Source organism: Selaginella moellendorffii, unplaced genomic scaffold (genome assembly GCF_000143415.4).
Source record: "Selaginella moellendorffii unplaced genomic scaffold, v1.0 SELMOscaffold_23, whole genome shotgun sequence".
Lineage (NCBI taxonomy): Eukaryota > Viridiplantae > Streptophyta > Lycopodiopsida > Selaginellales > Selaginellaceae > Selaginella > Selaginella moellendorffii.
Window position 1 is genome coordinate 1,907,155 of NW_003314284.1, and position 22,676 is coordinate 1,929,830.

A 22,676-nucleotide genomic window follows, 5' to 3' on the forward strand; every position below is an offset into this window, starting at 1 on the left:
TCAGCACCCACACAGAATATCCGCACCACTGACGGCAAATCAACGGCCGAATGGCGGGACGCGTCACAAAAGCCGGGGAGATCTATCTGACGGTGGCGGAAGGTGCTACGTGGGGCCCCGGTGGACTACACGTAGCCACTCTTGGCTAGCAATGCAAGCAAAAGGCCCATGCGCTTTGCCAAAGCCTCACGAAATCTTGGCTTGTCTTGTGTGTTTCTCGCGTTAAAATGGCGTGTAGAAGTTGGTTTAGAGCCGCAAACTTGGATCTCCTCTCTCTTTCTCTTTCTCTCTCGAGTGAGAGAAGTTTTTTCTTGACAGCGCCTGGTGTTACGTGCCTCGCTGGGAAGCGGCGGTGACTTTGGGATCAACTCGGAGTTCTAAACACTTTGGCGATGATCTTCGCACTGTGACGTGCTAATGCGCCGGGTGTTCACGTGACCGGGATCGAGACGACACGTCAAGAAGCTGCTGGAATTCTCTGGACGTTGATTCAATCCTTCCAGGATCAAACACGCACCAAGTAAGAAAGAGAGACGAGGAGAACATACGTACAAGTGTGAGCAAGTAATTCGTGTCCCGTTTTTATGTGTGTATTCTCGAAACCAAAAAATTGAAATCGGAGGAGAGGAAAGTTATGTTGCTCGTGTCTTTCTCTTGGTGCCCCTGGCTACCTGGACAGAGGATGTTTTAGAAAGTGGCTCTCAACCGGAAAACCAAATGGAACAGTGCAAGAGGGACACACGTACCTTGGGTGATGAGTTTTGGCACGGCACCAGATCATCCTGTTGTTGTTGGTGCTGTTGGTGTTGCAGTGGCTGCTGTGGTGTCTTTTGTTCCCGAACTTGCGAGCTTTTCAGGACACCCTGCAATAAACGTTCACGGAATTTATGTTTTTGCTTTCGTTCCAAACGCCAAAACACGTACCTTATTTGCCCACATAAGACCGCAGGCATTACACAGCGTCTTTGGTCCGGCTGGACCTTTTCGCATCATCGGTGTTGTTCCAGATGCACATCCACAGCCCTGGCAACTGCGGTAAACAAGGAAGAAAAAGATCCATAGCTTTGAGTAACCAGAGTGAAGGAAAAAATAAAACCAACTTACACAGTCTCTACTGCCGGAGTCGAAGTTGCCGGCTTCTCCTCGGACTCTTCCTCTTTGACCTTGAAGGGAGCAAACTGGCCTTTGTGCCGGTTCATCTTCACGGCTACATTGCTTCTCACCGAGTAGAGAATTCTCTTCCCCCATATCCGCCTCTCTCGCTTCTCACGGTACCTGCGGATGTATTCTTCTCTGTCCCTCGGATTTAATCGCTGCCCAGGCCCGGGTGGTTCCAGCAAGCTTTGATTCTGGAAAAAGCGAAGAACAGAAGAATAAGTTACAACACTGGAAAAAAAAAAGGGAGTGATCGATCCAAACACCTTAGGATATGAGAGATAACTAGGTACATTGGTGAAGGATTGGATCTCCTGTCCACCCAGAACCGTCAAAACGTCATGGACCTGGAAACCAACAAAAATATGAGAGCAAACAAAGGAGAAAGAAAAATTTCCCCAAGAACGTAGAAGAAACACCAAGAAATCCTTCCTGGGAGGGAGTAGGGCGACAGAAATCTCGTACCTTTTCCACGGGGACGTTCTCGAAGAGATAGACCTCGCCCTGGTACGAGAGAGTAAGCTGGCTCCCTCCTGCATGCTCCTCATCCACGACGGGCTCCTCCTCCTCGAGATCCACCATGGCGCCATCGCCATCGCCAGCGCCATCGCCAGCGCCATCGTCTTCCTCCTCCTGGAATCCATGCGCGCCCTCGCCGCCCTCTCCCGCGCCCTTGGCGCCCGCCTCCTCTTCCTCTTCTACAAATCCCTGGTTTTCAAATTCATGGTGACGATCGATTGTGGAGCGTTGATGCTCATGCAGATGATCCATCGCGCCCCTCACAGATCTTCACCGTTCACTCCACACCCTGCCCTAAAAACAGGCTCCCATTGGCCTTTCTTGCTTAGCCACAAAACCGGTACTGCTTAGCCCTTAATCACGATTAGTCGATAATTAAGCCAAAACCTTTGTGTTCTTTACAAGCTTTGTTTCTCGAGCGAGCGAGACATGGTTTTCCTTTCCTTCTTTCATTCTTGCTTTTCGCCTCGCCCCACCCTTCTCGACTTAATGGACAGCTCCAGCGACCGCGGGAGGCCTGTGGACGACCACAATCTCTTCCGGGAACAACGCTTTGATCAAACCGGGAGTTTTGAGCACTCTCCGGCCCGTCATTTGAGGATAGACGTCCTCGAGGAAGTAGTAGACATGACCAGCGGCCATTCCCTGTGAAAAGAGATTAAAAGGATTGAAGTTTTTTGGCAGAGAAAAGCTTACGAGGAGATCGACCCAGGGGCTGCTTCCCACCATTACAGAGAAGCCAAGGAGAACCTGGAACCATTGCGTGATTTGAAATGAACGCTGGAAGAGAAACTAGTTTACCCAAGGCAAGTAAGGAGCGGTGAAGCTGAAGAGGCCCAAAAAGCTCATGTGTACGTAAGGATTCCTTCTGCTCCAGACGTACACCTGGAAAACGAAGCACACAAAGTCAGCACGGAACAACGACAATGCGCTCACAAGAATTAACATGTTTGGCGTACCATCATAAACGTGAGGGAGTTACTCAGGAAGAGAATCTCGGCAAACGGCAAAGGGAAAGAAACCATGCCGCCGAGAACCACGATCAGCGTCAGCAGGCTCCCACCGAAGAGCAGCATGAAGAAGAAGTCGGCCGTTCTTCCCCGGAACGAAGTCTCTTCCAGAAGCTTGCAGTACCGAGCGAGGAAGAACATGTGAAAGAGAAAGTCGAGATCTACAAACAAAGATCAAGAAAAAAGAGATAAAAGAGAGTTGAGAACCACTCGCCAAAACAAAAGTTTGAGAAGCCACTCACCAAGTCGACCAAAGTAGAAGAAGTTTGTGACCAAGCGCCACACTTCGTAGTGCTTGACAACGCGCATTGGGTTCAGGTATACATTGAGAGGTGAGATCACCTACACGCACCAGAAAAAAGAACAAAGAGAAAAAAAAATTAGAGAAAACACTCCAAACACTCCAAACAAGAGAAGAGATTTTACCTCTAGCGCGCAACCAGCAGTAGTGAGCACAGACAATGTGAGGTAGGAGCGCGTGATGATAGGTATTTGCCTGTACCACTCCTCTACCAATTGCGCCATTCTCTCTAGACACTTAGCGATTCTAGTTCCTAGCGCTACGATCCACCTCTGGCGATTCTAGTTCCTGCGACTCTACCTCTGGCGAGCATTTAGCTCATGACGATCTTTCCAGCGCCAAGCCCAAGCAGCGTCACGGCTCGATTAGGGTATATGAGACCACGTGGAGAAAATACCACCGTGGATGCTGTGTACTGGCCAATCGCGTGCTGCCAAGTCAGCACTGCCACATAAACGGTGAGGATTGACCGAATGGTTTAGCGGTCACGATATGAACCTCCCGAGCAAGTTCGCGATTTTCGTCTCCAGGCGCTTCTGGATTTGCGCTAAGTGTTCTTTCAACACTCGAGATGGCTCCTCGTCTTTGGATGGAGCCATGAAACTGGAGATGGATTGTATCGCCGAGAGCTTGTTTCCCGAGGCTTGGACTTCGTGTTGGAGCTCAAGAGCTCTTGGAAGTAACGAAGATGGCGAGATCGAGCCAGTCTTGACGGCCTTTTCGGCCTGTGTCTGTGGTCAAAGATTAGAAAACTTTGGCACAGGAAGTTGCAATCACATACCGAAAGATCGTTGATTTTTTGGAAGAGGACATGGTACTCATGAAGTTGCTTCTCGAGAATGCTGGCTAGACCCGTCCTGTTCATCACACCGTGATTTTACGACAAAAAGAATGGACGAAGCGACTTACTCCGGATTTGAATTGGTAGCGATTCCAAGATTGTTCTTCTCAGTTTCCTGTGAGTATCAGTGTCTGAGAACGAGAAACTAAAAACCAAGCGTACCATCATTGAAGAAGTCGAAGCTTCTGATCTGTTTGTTTCTGAAGCTTCCTGCATCCTGGGACGAGGTGTTAATTGTTGACTCTCAGTCTGCTGTGTCGACCTCTCCGTTCTTACGGATGGTTGATCCTTCTCTTTGAATACCTCCTCGTGCCGCATTTGCGGCTGGACTATCTTTGCCTCAACGAATGCAAGCTGTAAATCCTTTCTGTGGAGCCCAGCTTCGTCGTGCTCCAGAATTCCTTCCACGTTCAACTCTGGCTCCTTGTTTGATCTTCTGTTAGAACGACTCGTTGGTTTGTTCAAGTACGTTTGCAACTGCTGCCGTGTTTCCTGTATCAGGGACTCTGTTTCCTTTCGCATGGCGGCTTCAGCATCTAAAAGACTGGCCATGTGTTTGAGCTGCGAGTCCCTTGCCTTAATTTGTTGCTCCAGTGAGAGTAAATGCATTCGCAAACCTTCCATCCTCTCATCCTTAGCCTTCATATGCCGCTCGAACGACTCGATCTCGTGGCAGTGTCTGCCTGTTAGTTCTGCTGTATGCTGAGCTTTAGCGGCTTCGATGTACTGCTTGATGTTTGAATCGTTGGGAGCCACTTCTGTTAAAAACAAAGGTTCGTTTCAGTGTCACGTAAACGAACTCATCAAACGTGTACCTTGATACGAGTTTGTTGTTTGCACCATATTCATAGCCATCTTCGCTGCGGAATAGAGTTTTCTCCACCGGCTAAGTTCAAGGTCCCTTGCGCGTTCCGCATCTATGTACAGCGCCAGTAAATGCTTCGCAGCGTTGAGATTAAAGACTTCAACAATTGTTCCTGCTGGACTGATGGAAAGAGTGTTGTCTAAACATTCCTCGTCACCATCTTTCCGAATGTCAAACTGATCCAAGCGCAGTAGAGCACACTCTTCAAGCTGTTGTACTCGCTGCTGATAGTAATTAACTTGCTTTTCCAGTTCTGCCACCTGTTCCGCGTACGAGTGGAGCTCTCTTTGTTGTGCTGCCTGCACGTCAAATCGCCGCAGCCTGGGGAAGACCCCTGAAATCTTGTTGTCCTTTGCTGCTGAGTCCAGCTTCTCTAACAGCTCGGTTTTCTCTGTCTTTAGAGTGTTTATCCTTGCTAACACTGTTGCCAAAACGTCTTCCTGAACTCTGAGTTCTTCTTTGAGCTTGTCACATTCTGCACCACGAGTCTCAGCCTCAGCAGATATCTTTTGCTTCAGATCGTCGGCAGCAGCTTCGTGAACTTCAAACTCAGCAGCCATTTTTGCTCTTAAGTTTTCCACCATACTTTCGGCGGCTTTACGAGCTTTGGCCTCAGCAACAAGAGTTTCTTGGCATCTGTCGACCATTTTCTCAGCAGTAGCCAGCTTCTGAACGAGCTCGCACTTTTCACTGCGTTCCATATCTCCATCTTCTTTAGCGGCAGCCATCAAGAAATCTTTTTCCTTTAGCTGGCCCTTGAGATCGCTGATCATAAGATCTTTTTCCTTGCATTGCAAGCAGCTGGTGTCAATCCCAACTTGAAGACGTCTAATGCACTCGGTCAGCTCTTTCCTCAGCGTCTCGATCACTCCCTTCAATCTTTTCTGCTCGTTCTTCCAGCGCTGCTCTTGTGTTGAAAACATCGCCATGACTTTTTCGTTGGCTTTTGCATCCTCAGTTCTCCTGACCCTGGCTTCATCGAGCTGGCGTTGAAGCTCATCTGGGTCAGCAGTTGTGGAGATCCTTTTCTCCAGCATGCTTGCTCTAGCGGCTATATCTCGTAGTCTTTCCATTGCTCTGTTTACCAGGAACTTTACTGTTGCTTTCTGGCGCTTCCGGTTGAAAACGGTCAATTTCCTTCTGCCGTGATATCGTCTTATCAACGCCCCGAGAGTGATGAAAGACAATGCAACCGCGGAGTATTCTGCTACAATCGGGAATGCTTCTTCAGCTGGGTTAATCGAAAGGTACCTGGATATGAATTTCAGACTTTTCCGAGCTCGCTTGCTCCTCTTGTTTCCGAATTTTTTGAAGCAACTTCCAGCCATTGCAATAACTTGGACCGGAAAATCAATCACAACACCTGTGATCGAGTCAGAGACGGGAAAGTAACGGCAAAATCAGCTCGAGAACATACCAAAAATCCTGGCAGCGGCATTGTCGTGGGCGACTCAAGAACCGGTCCCAGAATCAAAAACTCGCGCTTGGAAAGCCCTAGAGCCCGATTGCCAGAAAATTTTGAATGTAGTATATCTGCGAAATCTCCGTGGATAGTGCACGAGATCTGGAACGGATTTTGATGGCTCGGATTTACGTCCATAAGTTTCTTCGTCACTGTTCATCTGAATTACGAATTTCCAGCAGCAAAAAAGAGCGCCATTCGTTATTCCGGCACGAGAATGAAAAACGAAAAACGTGTACCTTGGGTCGCTGTAATACGAAACTTAAAGCTAGCAGAAGAAATGCTCACACTTACTGTAGGATTAGATGCTTCTCGTCCTCACGCAGGTTGAGATGAAAGAAAAAGAGCCGCAAAAGAGAATAGTCTCCATCTTCGATGACCAGCTCCTTGCTGATCCTGCAAAACCTCACGGCGGTCGTCAAAGCCTAAGAAAAAGTGAAACAAAAAGTAGCCATGTCCAACATCCGCAAGGAACTCATGGCATACGAAATAACGGCGTAGAGAAATAGAAAAGAGAACAACACCTTTGAGTTTCGTCTCCATTCACAGCGAACACGTTAGATAGAACAGGACGAGTGCCAAAAGATTCCACTCCAGAACAATGTTAAGTGCCTGCACAGAAACAATAAAATTTCTTACCGCCGTTTGTTCGAGTGGCAACAAAGAAAATGCTTGTGATGCCTTCATGAGCAGTGAGAGCACTAGAAATCTCGCGATCGGATTGAAATCAATTCGATCGCCTGTCAATCTAACACCCAACAGGCGAGATTCGCATCGCAGCTAAAAAATATCCGTGACAACGAATAAAGCGATCGAGGAGCCGATTCATTCGTACCTGGGAGACGATCCGCGCGGCTGGAGAGCGCCAGAGCGCGGCCGCCATCGTCCCTAAAACCCTAGCGAGCAAGCGGCCACAAAATTTCAAACATGGCATGGGTACGTGATCATTCCGCGAATATACCCTGCATTGGGGGTTTAGGGTTGTCGCAAGGACGAAGAGGAGAAAGCAATCCAACGAAATGGACGATGGCGAAGTGGATTTCTCCGACCACGATATCTTCTGCGGCGCCTCCAATCTGGTATGTGACGACGACCACAGCGCCAGCGCCATGGAGAGCTTCCTGGACGAGATCCTCAAGAGCACACACACTTGCACGCACACTCACACTTGCAATCCTCCCGGCCCGGACAAGACGCACACGCACACTTGCTTCCACACGCACACGCAGCTCTTCGCATCGCCGGAGGAGGGCTCCTCGCACCAAAAGGAGGAAGAAGACCATCATCGCCCAAGCTCTGAAGCTCTAGGTCCCGGCAGCATTGCCACCGCCGCTACCACCACCGCCACCACCGCCGCCGCAGCGCCGCAATCCAGCAAGAAGCGGCCGCTGGGGAACCGTGAGGCCGTGCGAAAGTACCGTGAGAAGAAGAAGGCTCACGCTGCCTATCTCGAAGAACAGGTTGCGCAGCTCAAAGCGCTCAACCAGCAGCTTGTCAAGAGGCTCCAGGGGCAGGCGGCGCTCGAGGCGGAGGTGGCGAGGCTGCGAGCTCTCCTGTCCGAGTTCCGGGGGAGGATCGACGCGGAGCTCGGGTGCTTCCCGTTCAAGCGGCCATGCAGCACGAATGGCCGCGGTGGCGGCGGTGGCGACGGCGCCGCTGCGAACGGTGACGAGTGTTCTCCGCAGCTCCAGGCGCTCTCCGGCGGATTCTACCTCAACACCGTGTCCGTCCCGTGCGACGCCGACGTCCCGTGCTTCCATGGCGACTCTACGAGCTCGCAGCCGCAACTTCATGGAGGAAAAGGCGCCATAGCTTGCGACTACGTCTCGGAGAGCTGCCAGGGAACTTTGGGAGACTCGGAGGGTAAGATCCTCTTTTCTTTCGCGATTGAATTGCTGATAGAATGTTTTTTTTCTTGCAGGTGGAATACAATGATCACTGAATTGATTCTCACCCCGGCCGATGGTTTGTGAGGAAAATTACGCCGAGAAAAGGTGGTGGCATATTCTACTATGGGAGAATATTCACGAGAGGATGTTTCTATAGGGTGCATTTCATCGCCGGTCAAGCTTTGGCATCGGCACACTCGGCAGCACACTATCGAAGAAAAGTAGGAGCAGGAAAAGCAGGGAAAGCACGGAAAAGCACGAAAGCTTTTTTGGTTATCCTAGGAGGCTTTTGTGACAGCTTCTGGGTCGTCAGCGGCTACGCGAAGAAACGAATTTAAAAAGGAGGTGGAGCTCGCAGGAACAAGTAGCTGATAGATTTGAGTCGGCAGCGGGCAGGGTAGCGAGCAAGTCGGTGAGTGGAGTGGAAGTCACAGCGCCGAGGTTTTTGAGATCTGGGAAGGAGGAGAGATGGCGGAGATTCGGGAGAAGTTCGCGGCTCTTGGTGGCAGGATGAGCCAGAGGATGAACAGCCTCGGGGACAAGATGAAGGAGGTGTTTCAGGGGTCGAGCCAGGCTGACAAGTTCGTGGAGGAGGCGACCTCGGAAAAGAACGGCTTTTCTCCGGATTGGGGCAAGAACTTGCAGATTTGTGACATGGTGAATGCCGAGGGTCTCACCGGACAGGATGTTGTGAGGGGCGTGAAGAAGCGGCTGAGCTCCAAGAGTCCTGCGGTGCAGCTCCTGGCTTTGGTACTTTTGGAGACTTGCGTGAAGAACTGCGAGAAGATGTTCGCCGAGGTGGCCTCCGAGAAGGTGCTGGACGAGATGGTGAAGCTTGTGGACGATCCCCAGACGAGCTCGCAGAACCGGGATAAGATTCTAAGGATGATCGAGTCGTGGGGCGAGGCCACGGAGGAGTTACGGTACTTACCCGTGTTTGAAGAAACTTACAAGGTATGTGGCAGTTTTTCTAGTCTGTATCAATGATTTTTTATTTGTGGGTTTTTCTTTTCTACAGAGCTTGCGGTCGAGAGGCATAAGATTCCCTGGAAGAGACGAGGAGAGCCTCGCTCCGATTTTCACCCCGCCACAGTCGGCTCCAATCCAGTCCTCATCGTTGGCTCGCGCTCAAAGCGACCCCAAGGCGGATCCAAAGGAAGTTTTTGATGTTGCTCGCAACAGTAGCGAGCTTTTGTCAACCGTGTTGTCGTCATCACCGCAGAAAGAGGCTCTCGAGGTGAGAAAAATTCTCTTCTTATTGTGGAGATTTGTTTTCTCATACTCCTTGCTCGTCGTTTTAGGATGATCTCACCACAGCGCTAGTCGAGCAGTGCCGGCAGTCCCAGCTGAGCGTGCACAGACTGCTGGAGGGGTCGCCGGAGAACGAAAGCTTGATGTTCGAGGGCCTCCAAGTTAACGACGAGCTCCAGCGAGTGTTGCAAAAGTTCGAGGACCTGTTCGTCGGCCGAGCTCCATCGGAGGCAGCGCAGCCAGCCCTTCCAACTTTCGCGGCCGCCGCCGAAGAAGAGGGTCCATCGGAGGAATCCCTGGTACGCACTCGCCAGAAGCAAAACGCCACAGAAGAAGGATCGGCATCGATCGACAAGCTGGACGAGCTGGTTTTCGGCGGCAAGAGCTCCAGTTCCAGCAAGAAGAACACCAAGAACAGCGACGATCTCATTACCTTCTGAGCTCTCCACAGTCCTCGTATCGTTCGTGTATAGATTTTTTTTCTATCTTCTACAGATTTGCTGTCTCTCTCTCGTTCTCAATCTTTCTCCAAAGATTGTGTGTCATCGCAGGAATTTGTTTTCTTAATCACGCTTCGATTTCTCTTTTTTTTTTGTTGCAACGAAAGTCTTTGGCGTGCTTGATTGCATTGAGTTACTTCTACGTGAGAGCGTCCACATGGCGTCGTGTGAGTGAGCCACGGCAGCTCGCGTCCAAGTGGCGCCGCCACCTCACATTTTTACTCGAGGACTCTGGGAAAGCGCCTCTTCAAGAAAGTTTGAGAATGGGATAGAGATAGAAGTGGATTTTAGGGCGCTGCGATGACGCACGCCCCACGTCTAGGGCTTTGATTTCTTGGGATGGCTGCCATGAGCACGCAGCGGCAGCGCGCGCTGGGCGTAGCGCTGCTCTGCGGCGGCTCGATCGTCGCCGGCAGCAAGCTGCTCCAGTTGCGGATCAAGGCGTTCCAGAAGGAGCAATGGGAGTTGTGCGAGAGCGCCACTTCCAGGCAGAATATGCAGCTCCTGTCCCGGCGCCCCAAGGTGAATCGATCGCGTAGGTTTTGAGCTGATCCAGGAGCTCATTCGCTCGAATTATTGCTCGTTTGTGATCCAGGTATCGGTCGATGGCCTCTTTGCCAAGCGGCTTGTCGAGATTTTGAGAATTTGCATCCCGTCGATCAAGTCCAGGGAGGTGCTCTTCATTGTGATCCAGACGTTGCTTCTATACAGCAGAACACGTTTAACAGGTGTGCTTGAGATTAAAATCTTGCGAATTTGACTTTCCTGGTTCTTCGTGCTTGGTCAGAGCAAATGGCAAGCATCGAAGGCGTGACGGGCCAATCTGTAATTTCCAAGGTAAAGTTTTCTTGCTTCGAGAACACCATTTAAAAAAAAAATTCCGTGGTTTTGTTTCTTTCCCAGGATTGGTCATTGTTCAGCACTAACTTGATGGGATTCGCTCGAGTAGCGATTCCAGCAGCAATTGTCAACAGTGGCCTAAAGTACATGCAGGTAAAGCGCAAACTTTGTGAGTTTAGTAAGAAAAATGGTTTCTTATTGGATGTACGACAGACAATCATCAGTCTTGCGTTTCAACAACGTCTTGCAGAGCATTTGCACCAGTGCTACTTGACAAATCGCGTGTATTATGTAGCTTCGACACTGAGGGGTTTATCTAACGCTGACCAGGTGAATTAGCTCATGGATTTTGCATTGTTTTGCTCACAAGCTTCTCCTCTTGATTTGCAGCGCATCACGGAAGATGTTGCAAAGTTTTCCGTGGCTATTAGTGAGCTTTACTCGTATACGTTCAAACCTGTGTTGGATATCATCGTCTTTACGCGTTCCCTTGCGAAGACCATTGGGTAAGTGAAGCTACGATGTTTTCTTTGATTAATCCGGTAGGTTTGTTCAGGTACAAGGGGCAATTTCTACTTTATGCGTACTTTCTGTTTTGCTCAACCTTCTTGCGGAGTGTAAGTCCTCCTCTTGCTCTTATGACAGCACAAGAGGCTGCTTTGAGCGGAAACTTTAGGAACGCGCATCAAAGGTCCGTCGCTTTTTCGTTTTCGAAATATTGGTTTAAGTGTACTGATCTTTTAGGATAGTTGCGAATGCCGAAGCTATAGCTTTCAATGACCCTCCTGGTGGAGATACGGAGCGCATGATTTTGAATGACCATCTTTACCGGCTGATACGTCACTCTCGATTGTCAGCATTTCAAAGATTTATTCAGCAGGTAAATCCTGACCCGTCGGAATCGATTCGAGGACTACCCTGGTCTTTGCCTTCTGTTTTTTGTTAATCCTTCTATTATTTCTAACAGGCTGGTTCACCATACTAGGTTGCTGATGGTTATCTCATCAAATATGCTGCATCTATTGTGGGAATTTGCGTATATGCTGCTCCTTTCTATTACAGCAAGCAGGTGTGTTCATCTGTTTCGATACCCGGTTCTTATATCCATCACTGGTTTTCTCGCAGAGACATGATGCGACAATAGCAAGTGGCGATTACATAAGGTCATTGCGTTTGATGGTGGTATGTAATGCTTAAGTTCCCACTTTTATGCTCCTTCAATCTCCCTTTTACAGAGCACATCAAATGCAATAGGCCAGCTGGTCCTAGTTTATAAGAGAGTCACGGCACTTGCTGGACATTCCTCCCGTGTCTCTGAGCTCCTGGAATCGGTATGTTTGTTCATTAAAATTCACTACAACCGCGCTATTCTTACAGGTAAAACAACTGAGTACAAGAGAAGGCCGACTTCGTGCAAGCCACATAAGGCGATTGTCATGGCATTTTGAGCAAGAATCATCTGTTCAAAATCCACCCCGCCTTCTTTATGGAGATAGCATAAAGTAATTGAGCATTTTCGTTTGGAAATGCTAATGCTTGCGGTTTCAGGTTCAGGAACGTCACCATCTCAGCACCTGATGCCACTCCATTGGTTCGGGATTTGAGCTTTGAGCTGCTACCAGGTCACTCTATCATAATTATGGGTCCAAATGGAAGGTTAGCACTTAGGAAACCGTTTCATTTTGATAATCTCGTGTCGGCAGTGGAAAGTCATCAATTTTTCGCGTGCTGGCTGAGCTTTGGCCTCTCCAAAATGGCACAATAACGAGACCGCCACGAGGTGGAGGCGTTTTTTACCTTTCACAAGTATGTGCACATTTTTAAAATCTCATGTGTATCGTACTAAAAAAATTGGAGTTTTGCAGAGGCCATACCTCGTGCGTGGTACACTGAGAGATCAAGTTCGATATCCAGCATTACCCCTGACGCTGACACGTAAATCCGACAAGAAGTCTTGGTCCCAAGGCTGCCGCTCCGTCAAGAATGACAGGCATCCAGACGATGCTCGTGTTTTGGAGGCACTAAATGCAACGGAGGTTGGCTACTTGGTTCACCGTGGAGATGGCTTGGACCAGAACCAGGTTCGTCTTTGTTATTTTAGAAGCAGCCGTTTGGAAGAACTAAAACTTGTATATGTCACTTAGAACTGGGAGGAGACACTGTCTGGAGGAGAAAAGCAACGCCTTGCAGTTGCCCGGCTTCTTTTCCACAATCCCAAGTAAGCAGCTCTCTATAAATTAGCCCTTCCAATTGAAATTCATGCAGGTTTGCTGTATTGGACGAGTGCACGTCCGCCGTGAGCGCCGATGGTGAAGAGAAGCTCTACAGGCAATTACACGAGAGAGGCATAACAATGCTCTCAATCGCCCATCGACCCGCATTGATGAAGTAAGTCCCCACACACGTCAAGTTCATCAAGTTCTCTTTTTGAGTTTAAGAATCACAATGCCTGTTCTCCAGGTACCACACCGCAGTCCTCTACTTAGATGGCAGCCAATCGGGCTATGGCTGGAGATACGAGGTCCTGAAAGCTAAAGCTGCCGAAGATAGCTGAGCTTTCGCCTCACTCACAAATAAAAGCGACGAGTCAAAACCCAAACACCAGATCCACCACCTTAGACAATAGCGATTTCGTGGGCGATGCGATGGTCGACGCTGGTCGAGCAAGCGACGAGTCCGAGTGGAGGTAATACGGTCGAGCAGCTGTTTGAGCGGACGCCATTCCTTTGGCCGAGGCCTTTGGGTGTGGCACCGAAAGCCCCGAGCTCCTCTGGGCCTTGTCCATCAACGCTTGCCTTTGCAACGGATCAACGGGCTTGACACCGATTATCAGCGCTCCATAGAGCTGCATTCCATTCTTCGCCAGCGCCTTTTGTGCGTCCTGCCGAGACTGGAAGGAAGAACAGGAAAAAAATAAAATCATCACGAGAAGAAGAAAGAGCGTCTAGAGTTGAATCGACAGACCTGGTACTGGATATGGAGCCAGTTGGAAGTCGCGGGGCCGGCAACTTGCTTGATAATTGGACCGCATTTCTCAAACTCTCGAAGAACTAAGTTGGTGTCCTCTCCGGGAAAACTACAATGAGATAGCAGTAAGAACAAGAACAAAGCCAAAGAGATGGAAGTGTTCTATACGTACCCATAGATTGTCACCCATTCGTCTCCTTCTTCCCCAGCGTCGGGCAACGCAGCGCTTCTCTGGATATCCGGACGAATGATCTGGCGAGGTGCCGGGAGCGTGAGGAGCCCGGACTGTGGCTCGGCCTGGTGATGGAGATGGTGGTGATGGATCCCAGTGGTGCCAGTATGTAAGTTCTCTCGCTCGCCATCGCTATGGCCGCTCCAATCCCTCATAGCCGCCGAAGAAGACCACCACGCCGAGGGCGGCGAGGAGGATGGAGGAGCGAACCCGGGGGACTGGAAATCTCCAAACAATCCGCCGCTTCTTCTCGACGCCCCGGATTGCGGAGTCTTGAGAGGCGATTTGCTGTCCGAGAATCTGGAAGCCAATCCATCCGGGGAGCGATACTCGCCGGCGGCGGGAGGGGGCAGCAGTGTCTCCGACGGGGTGCGATCGATGCGGTCCTCGAGCGTGAAGCAGGGCGGAGGCGGTGGATCCGCGCCGCCGCCTACATTGTCGCGCCAGGAGGAAGATCCCGCCGCCGCCGCTGCTCCAGACGAGGAGGATTGCGCCCCGGAAGCGCGAGTGCCGGCGGCGGCGAGATTCAAGTCTCTGTAGAAGAGAGATTGGTACCTGCCCGCCCCGCCACGCCGCTGCTGCATCGTTCCTCCTCCGCCATAGCCAGCTGCTGCCATGGAATTTTTCAAGAAAACCCAAAGCCCTAAAGACCAACGGCCAGGATCTCGTGGTGTTGGCGTGGTTTTGAATTAACGGCTGCGATTGGTTCCGAGATTTAGGGTTCTTGAGGGGTAGTCGCAATGGAAGCGCAGGAGCGCGCGGCTGGCGCTGCCAGGATGCTCGGCGGCAATGGCGGTAAGAGGATGAGTACAGGAACTATATTTTTCAAGACGAAGCTGTGCTCTAGATTCCGGGCGGGGACTTGCCCCTACATCACGAATTGCAACTTCGCGCATGGAATGGAGGAGCTCCGGAAGCCGCCGCCCGGATGGGAGGATTTCGTCAATCCTCCCGTGGTCGCGGACGGCGGCGGCAATGCGGCGAAGCTCCGGCCGTGCAAGAGATTTTTCGCGGAGGGAGTTTGTCCTTACGGTGAGAGGTGAGGTATTCTCTCAAAGTTTTCGTTTGCTCTTTCGTCTCGATTGATTGATCACTTAGATCTATGCTTGGTTTCTCTGTAGGTGCATCTTTAGCCACGAGGATCCGGCTGTGAAACCCGCCGCTACCACTGCGATCAGCAACGCGAGCACTGCAAAGCCGCTGAACTGGAAAACGCGGCTTTGCAACAAGTGGGAGACGACGGGATCGTGTCCGTTTGGAGACAAGTGCCATTTCGCCCATGGAATCGCTGGTAAGAAGAAGCTGGCTTTTTTTGTCTCCGCTGGAGCAAAGTTTTGGTTTTTCGGTTCTTCGCAGAACTTCAGAAGTATGGTGGTGGAGGAGAGTCTCTTCCAGCGCAAATGGACTCCAAGGCCCAGACTTCCTCATACTCGGACACCTCGGAAGCCAATCCTTCGCTGACGAGCAATCTTTTCCAGCAGCAGCTGCAACATCAAACACAGCAAAATCAAAGCCAGAGCCAGCAGCAGCAAAGCCGGATCCAGCAGCAAAAGCCTCCGCTAGTCGCAACTCAAGCACCACCGAGCTCGAAAGTCTGGAGGGGTCCTAGCGGCGACGCCATCTCCACGGTTTATGGAGACTGGCTCGAAGAGGAGGACGAAGAACAAGAACAAGAAGAGCAAGAGGACGAGGGCAATCATCCCATGGAACTATTTTACGAAGAGCTCCAAAGTTTCCACTAAGGTCGAATCTCAGGGAATATCCGCATCTTGTACGGCAGTGTGATGTACGTAAACGGCGCCGTTACCACCGCCGTTACCCTGGTGTGTTGTGGAGGAGCTTAAAGGTCGCCGCCGCTTCTAGCGCCATTTGTTCTTTGTTTCTTTAGGGTTCTTGGGCATGCCCAGCCAGGAGGAGGATGCGATGATCGAGGCGGAGGAGGACAAGCCCGCCAAGGGCTTGCCGCCGCCGATGGAGCTCGACTGCGGCAGCAATGGCCATCACCAGGTAGAGGATTTCTTGTCCGAGGGAGAGGCGGCGTCCTCGCCCGGCAGCGCGAGCAATGTAGCATCGTCACCCCGTGATGGCGGCGGCGATGAGAAGGAGGCGAGCATCGCGAGGCTGGCTCGCGAGAACGAGGAGCTGTCCGGGGAGATTGCGGCGCTCAAGCGGGAGAACGAGGCCGTGGCGCGGAGCGTGAGGAAGCTGGAGGAACAGGTGAGGGACGACGCCGCGAAGCTGGATTCGATCGCCCGGGAGACCGATGAGAAGAGGAGGGAGGTGCTGGAGGAGATTGAGGCTGCGAGGAGGCAGGTCTCGGCCCTGGAGCTGGACAAGGCGGGGCTGAGCCAGGAGAGGGTTGCTATGGCGGCGGAGAAGGAGAGATTGGAGGATGCTCTCGCGGTGGCCGCCAGCAACGTCTCGGAGCTCTCGAAGAAGGTGGACGACGCCGAGTCGGCGGCGGCAGCGGCCAAGGAGAAAGTTGCGCTGCTCGACGCCGAGGTTAGAAAGTTGGCAGGCGACTGTGAGTTTCTCCGGGACTCCAACGCCGGGCTCTTGGCAATCAAGGCGGGGCTGGACGACGACTTAAAGGCGATAGCTTCGTCCAGGGAGGCGCTGCTCCAGGAGCGGGAGAAGCTACTGCTGGAGATCAAAGGCTTGGAAGCGGAGGCGAGCGGCGCAAAGGAGCTAGCGGAAGCTATGCGAGCTCAAGATCAGGCTTTCAAGACCAGCCTCCTGTCGCTGGAAGAGAAGCTGGCGGCGGCGTCCCGACGCGAGGTCGAGCTGGAGACGAAGAACCACGCGCTGGCCTCGAGCATCCGGCAGCTCGAGGCGCAGGTATGCGGGCTCCAAAAGTGCTCGTCGGAGCACGAGTCCCTGGCCGCGGAGCTCCAGAGGGAGAGGGAGCTCCGGGTGGCTCTCCAGGAACAGGTGGTCGGGCTCAACACCCGGAAGCTCTCGCTCGAGGAGGAGGTGAAGCAGGCGTTGTCGACGATCCAGAAGATGCAAGACATCACACAGAAGGAGCAGGGGCAGCGGAGGATGCTCGAGGATCAAGTGTCGTCGATCATGAGGGAGAAGGTCCGGGTGGAGGAGGCCAAGACGGGCGTGGAGGCGGAGCTCAGGCAGCTGAGCTCGTTGTCCGCCAAGGCCGAGGTGACGGCCAAGGCGGAGGTGCTGAGCCTCAAGCAGAAGATCGAGGGGCTGGAGAGCTCGCTGGGCAAAGTCAAGGAGGAGGCTCTGTCGAGCGAGAAGAAGGTGTGGCAGCTGCGATCGGAGCTTAGCAAGGCCAGGGAATTGCTGGAGTGCCGGTCGAGCGTGGCGAGGTTTGCTCTTCCCGCGGCGCTAGTCTCGACCGGAGCGCTTGTGGCTGCTGGAGTTCTGGGATATTTTCGTGTCAGGCAGTTAGGCCAATGAAAGTTTTTGTAAAGAATATACTTAGAATATTAAGTATGTTCTGGAATATTTCTTAACTTAAACGGATATTTTCTTGCCTACTATAATTTAGTAGTATCTTGTTTTAATCTGGTGGGCGTGGCCTCTTGAAACTGTTACCATCTATTAGGTTTAGAATGTTGTCTTGATTTGTCTCCACCTCTAGCACATATATTTTTGCTACTTGAATACATCCATGTTTCTAAAGCAAACCAAAAACCTTACCCCTACCGATTTGTTGTACCACTCTAATTACACATGATTTTGCCCTAAGTCCTCCTTTTATCACAACATTCCAACTTGAAAACTATACTCACAAAATAGAACTCTTCACATTGGAGCATTCTTACTATTATCAGAAGCAAGTAGAAATTTAATATATCTTATTTTGTCTTTAAGAAAGTTTATAATTATAAGCATAAAACTTATCTACATCCATGAGATAGTAGAATATGCAAGAATGTACATAAAGGTGTTTATGAAAGTTTATAATTTATAAACATGAAACTAATCTAAATCTATATTAACCTTTAGCAGAATTAATCTATAACTGTTAGATGGTGGAATATCCTAGAATATCTGATTCTAGGTATGTCTTTAAGTATTGAAACTAAACTAATGTATAATTAGTTGATAAAAAGACCATTTTTAAGTATTGTTTATTTTTTACAACCATAATAGTTATTTATATTTTTTTTGCACCACATTTTATTTGAAATTTTTCTTTACTAAATTATGATCATTTTTTAAAGTGAGAAATGTAAAAAATATACAATTTGAACAATATTTACTAATAGATTACATAGGTTTTTTTTTATCAGTATATAGAACAAGATTACCATCATATTGAACTATAATATGGATGAAGGTATCCACCATAGAACTTCAGTATAAGTGGATGATTAGTTGCTTCACATAGAATAATTAATCTATACAATAGAAATATTGATAAATTCGATATATCTTTCAATGGGGGTAAGTGTAGCCCATGTGGATATATTGTAACAATACCTTTTAGCAATTGTATCATTTTTATTAGGACCGTCTCAATTAATTATGCAATTTAATATTCACTTCTAGTGGAACTAAATATGTTGGAATGGTTTAAGTTGGGTATATTATGATTAACATATCATCAAGATATTATTAGGATTTATACATGCATTTGCCCAAAACACCCTTAATAACACTCTTGATCTTTAGTCTTGACACTAAAATTCTTTTAAGAACAAGGAGTCACATAAGTAATAAAGGGATATTACATAAATAATTTAACAACCCCTTTATCTTTTTCTTGGGAATACTATCAAGGAGTTTATTTGGCATTAATTCATATAGTGTTAATTTTCTAAGATTGTTTTAATAATTTTTATAACAAAAAGTCCATCATTATCTTTTCTATATTAGTGGATATGTATTTAAATTTATCTTTTATTACTCAACTTGTTGTCACATGTTGTAGTCTACATTTAAATTGTATAGTAGAGCTAATCTTTATTCTCTATAACAATGGCTATACATATACATTGGGTAAGGCAAACTTAGTTAGATTTTAAAGATTTTTCCCCTTGTCTTATACTAATTTATATCTTTTGTATTCTTTTCACTATTATTTCACTTTATCTTTTTGTTTTTACTTTATTACTTCCTACTATATTTCCTTCTTATTCTTTTATTCCCTCTTCAGATCTCTTAAATAGACTTTATATTGTAATAAATCGCTGGCTCAAGTAAGAATATATTGATCTCTTTGATTTTGACATATCATTGAGAGTTAAGATTACAATATCTCATCCTTTATCTATATTCCTATATATTGTATCTAGAGTATTACCTTTTCATTGGACAAATATATGATTTGATGATATATGAGTTTCATGTTAGGTCTTATAAAGATAAGTTGAAGAAAGATTGTATAAACAATAAAAAAGAATGACTTGAGAGACGATTTATAAGAGTTCAAATATAAAGAGAAAGAGCTCATAAATAAGAGTGCATAATTTTTTTTTCAATTAGTTATAAGTTTTTTAATACATAAAGCTAAAAATCTTTGAGTTTGAAGAATACTAAACTTATTGATCTCCTAGAAAGTCTAAATTCAAGAGTTTACAGATTATTGGTTGTTTTGTGACTACTAATTGTTTTACAAGTACTAATAACTTATAAACTTTATCAAGGACTTTTGATACTTTATTTAGTTTTAAAATGATTTAGTAATAATGGGTGGTATTGCGAAGAATTGTATTATTAAGCTTGCATGGTTTTTCCATATGTATATCAATTTCATTTCTCTTAATATTGTTTAGCTACATTTAATCCTTAGTTTTAAATTTCATTAACCTTTAGATGTGATGATTCACTCTATCATAATGTGTTATCTGTAATTTAAATATTATTAAGAAAGATTGATTTATATATTAAATAAAGTATTTTTCACTTTAGTTAACTTATTTGCTAAAGAGTGTTAAGTAGTGATTCATTCATGGTTTTTTCTAACTTTGTTCTAATGCTGGTAGTATTGAAGTGATACTTTGACATTGACATTATTATAATTGAAATTGAAATGAGATGAAGTGTTTTTCTATAGGCATATTGAAAAATTTGGATTTTCCTTCTATGATGATTCAGATTATTGGTGATCAATTAAGCTCATTGAGGATTAATATTTTGTTTCAATAGTTTTGATAAAGATGGTATTGACAATTTAGCCATTATGTCATTAAAATTTGTATATTTTAGACAAGATTGTTTAGTAGAGATTTGGATTTGGATTTTCTTTAAAAATTGCATAAATTATATTACCTTTGCAATAGAGAAAGTTATTAATTGATATTGGAGTTGTTGAATTTAATCATTAATGGTTCTTATAGCACTTTGTTATGAAAGAATTGCATTTTAATATGGAAGATAGATTCATGGAGGATTAATTTAATAATCATTAGTTGAGCATAGCTTTATCATGTTTAGCTTTTATGCAAATATATTCTTTATTAATTGTTGCATTATAAATTTTGGTTAATGGATATATTAGTGAAGATATTGTGGGTTCTATCATGATTTCTTCTTTAGCATTGAAGTTCATTGATATAAAACTTATGATTGTTGTTATATAAAATTTGGATTTAACCTTTTTTAAACTTTTGATTCTTTAAATTTTTATACTCATTATTCCATTTGTTTATCAGAGAAAGCATATTAACTTATTACTTTTGATATTTAAGTTGGTGTTTGTATTTGACAATCATTGGTGATATTTGATCATAATTATCCGATTCGTGGCATGGGTATACACATGTGTCTACATGTATCTCGCTGAGGTGCTGATTCAGCAGCTTGATATCATTTATCCATACATAACCTCGATAATATGACCAATCGTTTAGATAACTTGGGAAATAACCTGATATTCCTTCTAATTCCGGATTCTAATTCATAATAATTTAGGATAATGGATTATCATTATTATCATTATTAGTTGTTTTGTTTAATTATTGTTAATGATGGATGATTTATCATTTTTAGGTAGAGATGGTGGTGTTCTTTATAATGATTATACATCTTTATAAATGAGATGATTAATGAACTTTTATGTTGATTAGTCATTTTCTTTTATGGCCTTCGTTGTTCGCATTACTATATCTTCTTTATAGCTTTTTTGGATTGATCTCTTGGATTTGAGATTTTGGTAGGATATTATTGATAATTTTTTTAAGCAACTTTAATTCTTTAATATTGTTGATTGAGATTTATTCAAATTGGCTAATGTGATGACTACTATAAATGAGTGGTATGTGTTGATTATTACTAAGCTTAATTCTGATATATTGAGATGTTATTTCTTTAAATTATATATTTGTGAATATTTTTCTTTTATAATTAATGATTTATTATGTTTTTTAGCTGTTTTTTATAAATTATTTAGCATGCTATTTATAATATATAGTCGTTATGTTTTATCGTTGAGTTTCTTGATGATACACTTGTTATGTCAATTGGTCACATAATTTGGCTTTTGGTGTTTGCATTACTATATCTTCTTTATAATTTTTTTTCGATTGATCTTTTAGATTTGAGATTTTAGTAGGATATTATTGATAATTGTTTTAAGCAACTTTAATTCTTTAGTATTGTTGATTGAGATTTATTCAAATTGGCTAGTGTGATGACTAGTATAAATGAGTGGCATTTATTCGGATGTGTTGATTATTACTAAGGTTAGTTCTAATATTTTGAGATGTTATTTCTTTAAATAATATATTTATGAACATTTTTCTTGTATAATTGATGATGCATTGTGTTTTTTGAGCTGTTTTTAATAAATTATTTAGCATGCTATCTATAATATATAGTAGTTATGTTTTATCATTGAGTTTCTTGATGATACACTTGCTATGTCAATTGGTCACATAACTTGCCTCTTTTTTGATATTTCTAATTCTGTTAAAAGATATAACTGTGTAAAAAACTTTAATTGTTTATTATAATAAATCTAAACCTCACAAATGTGTTTGGTTTCTCTTGCTATATTACCCCTAAGAAAAGGCATATCATCAAGTGACACAAAAGGTATTTGAGTATTATCATATTTTGGGTAAACAAAGAGGTCATCCTATAATTCATTTAAAATTGGTGCATTTTTCATAAAGTGTGAACTTTTTTATTGTTATTTCCTTGGAAATGGTCTAGCCTAGAGAATGCATCGATGAGGACATTGATCTTCTAAATAGGAGAAAGGGGATTGAAAGTGTTTTACAAATATCATTATGGGTGCTGAAAGTTATCTATTAGTAAGTCTTTTTAAATATTCTTCTTTTACTACCGTAATAGTAAAATGTCAATATTATTAGTTCTCTTTAATAGTACTTCTTATTCAACTATTAGTAAACTTGACTTAAGATCTATATTTGACTGGATAAGCATAAAGAAGGAATTCCTAAATATCTATTTAGATAAGCATACTTAGCCTGATTTGTTAATTCTTTTTTACTTCATCTTACACTAGCTTATCAAGAACCTTGGTGTATTAAGTATTAGTACCTCAATATAGCAATGTGATATCTTACTGTGTCTGCCAAACACTTTTTTTATCATACCTTATATTTTAATCCCATTTCAATCCTATTACTATTTATGGAAAATATTTAGATCTGTTAGTGAGGCATATCTACAAAATGTAGAGATGGTTCTAAATACAATGATATTATTTTCACATTTAGATTTGCAATCTAACATCATTCCATATTTAGTAAGTTTTTAGATTGTCCCAAAAGCTAATTTCTTGGACAGTTAGTATCTTATTTTATTCATTGCTAGCATATGATATAAACACCATCAACTTGTCTTTTATCCAACCTGAATTTGATTTGCAATTTGATCTATGTGAGTTTTAAGTTTAAAGCCAGATAGGAA

At 45.5% G+C, this 22,676-nt stretch overlaps 9 protein-coding genes across 15 annotated transcripts; 5 read left to right on the top strand and 4 right to left on the bottom strand.

Annotated features, from left to right (window-relative positions):
- Nucleotides 1-182: 182 nt before the first annotated feature.
- On the bottom strand, nt 183-1,982 carry LOC9657101 (GATA transcription factor 17). 3 transcript variants are annotated; one of them, XR_002992825.1, is made up of 7 exons: nt 1,621-1,982; nt 1,422-1,502; nt 1,105-1,349; nt 925-1,030; nt 747-863; nt 553-671; nt 183-496 (listed from the first exon to the last, which is right to left on the bottom strand). XR_002992825.1 is itself a non-coding variant. In XM_024678816.1 (6 exons), exons 1-6 carry the CDS (start codon nt 1,924-1,926, stop codon nt 633-635), a joined length of 894 nt encoding a protein of 297 aa, XP_024534584.1. In that variant the 5' UTR covers nt 1,927-1,982; the 3' UTR covers nt 202-632. The 3 variants fall into 3 exon arrangements, 2 of the variants coding, with proteins under 2 accessions (XP_024534584.1, XP_024534585.1); XM_024678816.1 differs by having other exon boundaries at nt 202-671; XM_024678817.1 differs by having other exon boundaries at nt 202-667; nt 743-863.
- Nucleotides 1,983-2,021: 39 nt separating this feature from the next.
- LOC9657102 (derlin-2) lies at nt 2,022-3,439 on the bottom strand. The gene is made up of 6 exons (XM_002974137.2): nt 3,111-3,439; nt 2,927-3,026; nt 2,634-2,845; nt 2,476-2,559; nt 2,371-2,424; nt 2,022-2,319 (listed from the first exon to the last, which is right to left on the bottom strand). The coding sequence occupies exons 1-6, from the start codon at nt 3,207-3,209 to the stop codon at nt 2,161-2,163; spliced, it is 708 nt and encodes a 235-aa protein (XP_002974183.1). The 5' UTR covers nt 3,210-3,439; the 3' UTR covers nt 2,022-2,160.
- LOC112347635 (myosin heavy chain, striated muscle-like) lies at nt 3,327-7,058 on the bottom strand. 5 transcript variants are annotated; one of them, XM_024678812.1, is made up of 10 exons: nt 6,989-7,052; nt 6,678-6,933; nt 6,448-6,549; nt 6,393-6,401; nt 6,109-6,313; nt 4,642-6,054; nt 3,989-4,584; nt 3,895-3,941; nt 3,767-3,842; nt 3,327-3,716 (listed from the first exon to the last, which is right to left on the bottom strand). In XM_024678812.1, the coding sequence occupies exons 6-10, from the start codon at nt 6,017-6,019 to the stop codon at nt 3,471-3,473; spliced, it is 2,343 nt and encodes a 780-aa protein (XP_024534580.1). In that variant the 5' UTR covers nt 6,020-6,054; nt 6,109-6,313; nt 6,393-6,401; nt 6,448-6,549; nt 6,678-6,933; nt 6,989-7,052; the 3' UTR covers nt 3,327-3,470. The 5 variants fall into 5 exon arrangements, with proteins under 5 accessions (XP_024534580.1, XP_024534579.1, XP_024534578.1 ...); XM_024678811.1 differs by having other exon boundaries at nt 6,393-6,549; nt 6,678-6,765; nt 6,989-7,058; XM_024678810.1 differs by having other exon boundaries at nt 6,393-6,549.
- An 81-nt stretch (nt 7,059-7,139) lies between these two features.
- LOC9657103 (basic leucine zipper 19) lies at nt 7,140-8,183 on the top strand. Its single transcript, XM_002973925.2, has 2 exons — nt 7,140-8,016; nt 8,075-8,183. The coding sequence occupies exons 1-2, from the start codon at nt 7,173-7,175 to the stop codon at nt 8,086-8,088; spliced, it is 858 nt and encodes a 285-aa protein (XP_002973971.1). The 5' UTR covers nt 7,140-7,172; the 3' UTR covers nt 8,089-8,183.
- On the top strand, nt 8,106-9,880 carry LOC9656339 (TOM1-like protein 1). Its single transcript, XM_002973926.2, has 3 exons — nt 8,106-8,996; nt 9,061-9,279; nt 9,344-9,880. The coding sequence occupies exons 1-3, from the start codon at nt 8,511-8,513 to the stop codon at nt 9,731-9,733; spliced, it is 1,095 nt and encodes a 364-aa protein (XP_002973972.2). The 5' UTR covers nt 8,106-8,510; the 3' UTR covers nt 9,734-9,880.
- A 178-nt stretch (nt 9,881-10,058) lies between these two features.
- Nucleotides 10,059-13,232, top strand: LOC9656340 (ABC transporter D family member 2). Its single transcript, XM_002973927.2, has 18 exons — nt 10,059-10,315; nt 10,389-10,521; nt 10,581-10,630; nt 10,697-10,786; nt 10,847-10,963; nt 11,024-11,139; nt 11,190-11,324; nt 11,378-11,513; nt 11,619-11,702; nt 11,759-11,815; nt 11,869-11,964; nt 12,011-12,135; nt 12,182-12,289; nt 12,337-12,439; nt 12,499-12,714; nt 12,778-12,851; nt 12,899-13,021; nt 13,094-13,232. The coding sequence occupies exons 1-18, from the start codon at nt 10,133-10,135 to the stop codon at nt 13,185-13,187; spliced, it is 2,040 nt and encodes a 679-aa protein (XP_002973973.2). The 5' UTR covers nt 10,059-10,132; the 3' UTR covers nt 13,188-13,232.
- LOC9656341 (nuclear pore complex protein NUP35) lies at nt 13,035-14,474 on the bottom strand. Its single transcript, XM_002974138.2, has 3 exons — nt 13,773-14,474; nt 13,598-13,709; nt 13,035-13,523 (listed from the first exon to the last, which is right to left on the bottom strand). The coding sequence occupies exons 1-3, from the start codon at nt 14,447-14,449 to the stop codon at nt 13,221-13,223; spliced, it is 1,092 nt and encodes a 363-aa protein (XP_002974184.2). The 5' UTR covers nt 14,450-14,474; the 3' UTR covers nt 13,035-13,220.
- Nucleotides 14,475-14,567: 93 nt separating this feature from the next.
- LOC9657104 (zinc finger CCCH domain-containing protein 56) lies at nt 14,568-15,707 on the top strand. The gene is made up of 3 exons (XM_002973928.2): nt 14,568-14,871; nt 14,954-15,123; nt 15,189-15,707. The coding sequence occupies exons 1-3, from the start codon at nt 14,573-14,575 to the stop codon at nt 15,572-15,574; spliced, it is 855 nt and encodes a 284-aa protein (XP_002973974.2). The 5' UTR covers nt 14,568-14,572; the 3' UTR covers nt 15,575-15,707.
- Nucleotides 15,708-15,712: 5 nt separating this feature from the next.
- Nucleotides 15,713-17,330, top strand: LOC112347597 (uncharacterized abhydrolase domain-containing protein DDB_G0269086-like). Its single transcript, XM_024678690.1, has one exon. The coding sequence runs from the start codon at nt 15,732-15,734 to the stop codon at nt 17,247-17,249; it is 1,518 nt and encodes a 505-aa protein (XP_024534458.1). The 5' UTR covers nt 15,713-15,731; the 3' UTR covers nt 17,250-17,330.
- Nucleotides 17,331-22,676: the final 5,346 nt, after the last annotated feature.